Raw genomic sequence first — 6,705 nt, 5'->3', positions numbered from 1 at the left:
CATGTGACCCGAGAAGCAAATATATATAAATATAAAATGGAATAAATCAACCAATATAAAGTTTTATCATTAATGGTTTAAGCTGAAAACGAAGGGTACAAAAAAGAAAGAAATACGAGGGTATTGTTAATACTTGGCACAAAGTTAACAAACTTACCGCCTCATCCTACAGACCTACATCACTTATCATCTCACAGAATTTTGAATCCTCCTTTTATTTCATATTTGAAGTTACTTTAGGTTAGAAATATAAAAAATGAAAATAGGACGTATGAATTAGTGTAATGTGGAGTATGAACTATTATATATAATTCAATTATTTTAAAGATATTGGGTTGGTGGGTTGACCTGACAACCCAACCCGAACCCAACCCAGAAAAAATCAGGTTGGTGGGTTGGCGGGTCGAAAATACTCAACCCTAACCTGATTTTTTTTGGGTTGGGTCGAAATTGACAACCCTTAGTATATATAGCAACGGCTGATGCTTTCATAGTGCACAATGCTTGCCTTAGGAAAATACTTCAGCCCAATGAAATTATTTTTGGAATATATGCTAGATTAAGCAAAAACTTTACTAGCAACATACATAAAAATCTACCTTTGACATGCCTAAATTTCATGATATGGTTACTCTAGGCAAAGCAGATCTCAACATAGAAGCCGAGTTTACAAAGATTTCCTTTTATAAAATAAGTTGTGACAATAGCCATCAATCTTACAAAGTTCCATTAGTTGGATTCTTGAAAAATAAATGCGACTATAAATAATCATACAAGAGCAAATCAAAGGGAGCTGTTGAATAACAATCTTCCACGAGCAACAGGACTCTCATCACTTTCAACTGCACTCCCAATAATTCGCAGTTCTTAAATATAGGCAACGAGCTTCATTGTTAACAGCAGTAATTTAAAACCTGAAATGCTAGAATCGTCAGAACTAATGAATAAACAACAGGCATTAAAAAGAATGGCTGCCAGATCAAAGTAATATCTACGAAAATAACAAACAAACATGCACAATTATAAGCTAAAAACTATAAATGATATCGGAGACTAAAAAGAACAGCCCATAAAACAAATATATCAGATTCATTCATAATCTAGACGAACAATGAGACGGATTTTTCCAATCAACGTACTTATTATTTTCAACATACTCAAATCTCTATCCAATTCTCTTGTATGTCTAAATCACACTGGATATAATTTAACAGCATTAAAATTTTCTCTGTTCTGGAACAAAAGCAATACAATCTGGCATGATGACAGTGACAAGAGAGTAATGTTTGGCTATAGCACATTATCTAAGGAAACACAGAAATGTCCACGGATCATCCTAAAATGGATATCATTGCAATTTCATGGGGGTAGGATCTATGAGAAAATTTGCATTTACATTACCAGATAATAACCACACAGTATCACAGTAGCCCTAAAAACCCAATAACCCATAGAAGTATAAGTTTGCAATAGCACATATGTCAGTTTACAAAAAATGAGATAGATCAAGCCAAGACAGATAAAAGATGGCCTTTTCTCACCTTTCAACCAGAACACTCTCTCTAGTCCCAAAGATGATTGCTACTCCTATCCAAATCTTATAAACATTTGCACATATAGTCCTAAAGCAGGTCACCAAATCCAGTTAACCCTCCTAGATTCGTAACCTACTGAATAATGACAATATAAATGTAAAAATGGTATGACTAGGACACCAGAAGGTAATTGGAAAAAAAAAATTAATAATAAAAAAGAACAATGGTATTAGAGGCGAAGCACTCAGATAAGAGACCTCAAGTCACATGACCTAAAAAACTCTGCAAGGTTTAGACAACGGAATTCTTCTAGAGAAAAAAGCAAGAAATCATAACAAGGGTAAGTGGACATTATTGTGTTCTTTTTTCTTCCATAAATGTATGTATTCCACAAAAGAATATTACAACACAAGGCCATCTGAGATATGACAAGAAAAAATGTAGTCAATAATTCAAACGTGAGGCAATCAAGGTGTTCAAGGCACTTCAAAAAAGTAAGCTTTTAGTAAATCCTAACTCCACTGAGCAACTATTCTACTCTATAACCCCATGTAAGTAAAAAAGGCCAGACATGAAAGGTCATTGTGGTACATGAAGCAATAGATCATTACTTCAGAACACTGTCAAAGAAGCAACATAGGTCTGTTCCCCGACCAACCTACAATCAGAAATGAATGCTCAAATCAGAACAAACATCAGATAGATAATGCAACTCAAGACGAAGCTTCAGTATATTATATCAGTCATACATGTTCTTAAAGGGGGGAAAGGACGACTATAAGAGAAACTCGAGTGACCGCCACCTCCTGGTAGCCACTAAAAGAAATTGTATATATTTTGCTCAACACATGTGCAAGCTGGATCCTCCTTCAAGCCAAAGCTACAAAAATGCATTAAGAATAAATAAATATAATGGATACACATATGACCATCAATACGACAACACGCACAAAACAAAAGCATATTCAACCACACAAGAACATAGTATCATATGCATAAAGAAACATCATTTACTTCATATTGTACCAACTATAACTATATGCAGTATATATACCGATATTCAGAGTTAGGATAAATAGTAAATTAGATATGCTATTTAGATAATGTACACACCTTATGCGTGACTGAGCAAACATAGACCAGCAACACTCGAGCCTATTTCTCAAACAAAGAATAACGCCCCGGTTGAGAACTTGGAAGAGACAATGCTTGTGCTGTGATGTCTTCCAAAACACGCTTCAATTCTGTTTTGGCCCTCTTCACAGATTGTTCAGTACCTCCCTCAATAAACAAGTAGAGTTTTCTTTCCCCTGGAGCTGGGATCCTACCAGGTTGAACATATTGGCCCCTAGTGGTGATGGCGGCCCCAGTCCATTCTGAAATTGGACCCAAAGTTTCTTTATGTGTTACCTTCCACCTAGCATTTTGAGGAAAATCATTAATCTCCAACTCTGCTTCATAATGCTCAGGCAAAGAATCGGCCTGAATCCTTGCCAAATTGTGCTGCAAGTTCATGGCAGCAGCCAATGCTGCAGCCCTAGCAGCCCCATCATTGCCAGCTACCACAGGAACACCGGTCAGGGTTGCAGGCCCTGCACTAGTAGAAGGCTGTTGACTGGCTGCAGCAAGAGCAGCAGCTTGGGCAAGGACAGCTTGCTGAGAAATATCACCTCCTGCCTTTCGCACCCCATCATCGTCATCGTCTGAATCAGATTTATCTTCTTCAAATCCATATTCTCTAGCCTGTGCTTTCTTTGCTGCCTTCCTTACTTCATCCTCCTCCTCGTTAAACTTAAAACCACTTCCACCATAACCAGTCCCGTGAGCTTGCACAAGTCCCTGATTTACCTTCGCCATAAACGCATCAGCAAGAGCTTTCAGGTCATCGGGAACAACTTGATTAGATAGTTCCAAAGCTTTTACAAGATCTGGTGCATATCTTTCGTCATCAGTGGATAAAAATGTGACAGCACAACCTTTCCTCCCAGCTCTACCAGTACGGCCAACCCGATGAACATAATCTTCGTAATGATTTGGAACGTCATAATTAATCACTAGCTCAAGCTCCTTAACATCCAAACCCCTAGCAGCAATACTGGTTGCAATCAGTAAATTGCATACATTACTCTTAAAATCAGAAATGGTAGATTCTCGATCAGTCTGATCTTTAGCCCCGTGTAGCGACAAGCAGGGATATCCATGTTTGAGCAGATCCCTGAATAAAGAATCACATTTTTCCTGGGATTGGACGAATATTAAAGTCTTACCTTTCTCACACCATTCTCCAAGTAGCTCTAACAACCTAAAGAACCTCTCATTTTCTGGCCTCACCTCCACTAGCTGAGTTATGTCTTTATTCACAACACTTCTCCCCCCAACCTGTATCTCCACAGGTCTGTTTATAACTACCTTTCGGGCCAATACTTCCACCTGTCGAGGGAAAGTAGCGGAAAATAACACAGTCTGACGTTTGGGTTGGGTGTTTTGGACAATTCTGGTGATTTGTGGCTCAAAACCCATGTCAAACATACGATCAGCCTCATCCATTACCAAATATGAGACTCGTCTAAGATTCGTGATTTTCCCAGCACTAGTACAAAGAATGTCAATCATCCTACCTGGGGTGCAAACAACAATCTCGGCCCCTCTTTTAAGATCACTAATTTGTTGGGCAACACCTGAACCTCCATACACAGGCACACAATGGAGACCCAATACCTTAGTAAACTTTCTTATATCACTGTGAATCTGCTGTACAAGCTCTCTTGTGGGTGCCATTATAAGTCCAATGGGTCCATCTCCAGCCTCAAGTTCCGGCTGATCCATTATATGTCGTAACATTGGTAAAACAAAAGCTAAGGTTTTACCAGAACCTGTTTTTGCGACACCTATACAGTCTCGGCCACTCATTATAACAGGCAGTGCTTGAGCTTGAATAGGCATTGGCTTATCATATTTCAGCTTTTTGATTGTGTCTAAAATTCTAGTTGTCAATCCAGTCTGGTGCCACGTCTTAATCGGCTTGGGTACATCTTTTCCGTGTATCTTTAGCTCCAATTCTTTTCTATAAGCAGCAACCTCTTCTGAAGTCATTTGCTGTATCTCCTTCACTTCAATATAAAAATTCTTTCTGAATTCAAGGTAATTGATCTTTGAGTGATCAACAAGCGATAACTTCTCAACCTTTGTCTTCTTCACTCTTTTCATGAAGTCATCATCGTCTTCATCTTCTAGAGGATCTTCATCATCCATAGCAGGAAATTCCGAGTCAGAATCTTCACCAGGAATGATCCTGCCCATTGTACTCTTTTTCAGCTGCTTCCCATTGTTCTGAATCTTTTCATTTCTCTTTGAATCTGAGCTCGTTTGTTCCATACCAGAAATCTCAGCAGTGCTCAATTTGTTAACTTCTGGTATCACCATGGAGTTCATATATGCATCCAAAGGATCAATTTCATCCTCGGCAGTATTGCCACCAATCGGTGCAGCAGCCACAGTAACACCATTATCTAATCCTTTAACAACACCATCTCCATTTTCAGTGGCACCATTCACCTTTTCATCCACATCCATCTCCCCTTCATCATTCTCAACCGGTCCAGCTTCTTCATCATCAGATTCCCCGTCTAGAGTCCATGTCTTACCTGCAGTTTCCCCCGTCACCCCAGCCTGTTCACCTTCAGTTTCCTCTTTCTTTCGTCGCTTTTCCTGCCATTCTTGCACCCTCCTCCTCCTCTTCTCCATCTCATCATCCAATTTCCTTTGTTCTTCCTCCATGGCCTCTTCACGTGTCCTCGCCTCTTTCTTATCCGATAAATTTTCATCGACCTTTTTATCTACACTATCTTCCCTCCGTCTACTAGAAACCTTAGCATTATGTTCCTTTTCACGTTCTCTTTCCCTGTCCTCCCTGTAATCATCGTCTCTCCTTCGCCTCTTCCTATCTCGTTCTTTCACATCATCAATTCCACCATGATCCCTCTCCGCTTCTCTCCGTTTTTCCCTCATCTTTTCCCTATCCCTATCTTCCCTCTCCTTTCTCTCCCTCCTCTCTCTTTCCTTCTCTCTTTCCCTCTCCCTCTCCTTCTCCCTTTCCCTCTCTTTCGCCCTCTCTCGTTCTCGATTCTCTTTCTCTTTAGCCCGTTCCCGTTCCCGTTCCCTCTCCTTCTCTCTCTCCCTCTCTTTCCTCTCCCTTTCCTTCTCCTTCTCCTTCTCCTTATCTCTGTGCCTCTCTTTATGTTTCTTCTCATCAACACTCCTTTCCCTCTCCCTTTCCCTCTCTCTACGCCTATCACCGCCGCCATTACGTTCCTTCTCTCGATCCCTATGCCTCTCTTTATGTTTCACCTCTTCATCTTTCTTAGCATAATCATCCTTCTTGCTAGATTTATGTTTCGATTCTTCCATATCGTATATCTATCAACTACACTCTGCACATCCACAAAACAATCAACAACTTTTCAATTATAAACCCTAGTTCATTATAAATAATAAATAAATACTCACTTTCCACATAAGCATATACATATAACGTTTTAATTAGAAACCCTAGCTCAACAGCGAATGAAAAATAGATGTATTGCGCCTACAAATCACATTAAACATGAATTCGATATATATATATATATATATATATGAATACAGAGAACGGAATTACCTGGTAGATCCTTTAGGAAACCCTAATTTTGAAGATGAAGATGTGTAATTTTGGAGTGTGGTTTTCTTTTCGAAGGGGAAGAAAATTTATGACCTAATCTAGTTTTGCCCTATTTTTAATTTATTCGTTACAAGCGTGGATCGGGCCACCGACTCGATGATGTCCACAATTTCGGAGGCCTGGTTTGCTTCCATCGGGGTTAAACAACAATTATATTTATAACCACCATAGATTTAGGGCGGTTTAAAAATTGGTAATTAACAACTATTTTTATCTATTTATACTCCTTTATAATACAAACTAGATATTCTATTTTTAAAATCTGTTAATTTTTTAAAACATTTATGTCATACATCTATTATCTACTAAATTACCTTCATTAACTCCTCAAATCACATTAATTATATCTTACTCGTCATCGTTGCCGCTACAAGTCGTCACCGCCACCACTGCAGATATTCGTCTAGTTTATTAAATAATGAAAAATATATAATTTAATCAAATAATTTAAGT

General features: G+C 38.7%; 1 protein-coding gene across 3 annotated transcripts; it reads right to left on the bottom strand.

The window, feature by feature from the left end:
• Positions 1–666: 666 nt before the first annotated feature.
• LOC122590996 (DEAD-box ATP-dependent RNA helicase 42) lies at positions 667–6,361 on the bottom strand. 3 transcript variants are annotated; one of them, XR_006322656.1, is made up of 5 exons: positions 6,193–6,361; positions 2,649–5,965; positions 2,285–2,415; positions 1,542–2,193; positions 667–914 (listed from the first exon to the last, which is right to left on the bottom strand). XR_006322656.1 is itself a non-coding variant. In XM_043763175.1 (3 exons), exon 2 carries the CDS (start codon positions 5,940–5,942, stop codon positions 2,691–2,693), a length of 3,252 nt encoding a protein of 1,083 aa, XP_043619110.1. In that variant the 5' UTR covers positions 5,943–5,965; positions 6,193–6,361; the 3' UTR covers positions 667–914; positions 2,649–2,690. The 3 variants fall into 3 exon arrangements, 1 of the variants encoding a protein (XP_043619110.1); XR_006322657.1 differs by having other exon boundaries at positions 2,147–2,193; XM_043763175.1 differs by lacking the exons at positions 1,542–2,193; positions 2,285–2,415.
• Between the last annotated feature and the right edge of the window lie 344 nt (positions 6,362–6,705).

The sequence above is a fragment of the Erigeron canadensis genome, chromosome 3 (genome assembly GCF_010389155.1).
Source record: "Erigeron canadensis isolate Cc75 chromosome 3, C_canadensis_v1, whole genome shotgun sequence".
NCBI classification, from domain to species: domain Eukaryota; kingdom Viridiplantae; phylum Streptophyta; class Magnoliopsida; order Asterales; family Asteraceae; genus Erigeron; species Erigeron canadensis.
Note: the sequence above shows the minus strand (reverse complement) of the source record. Positions and strands in the feature narration are given on the sequence as shown.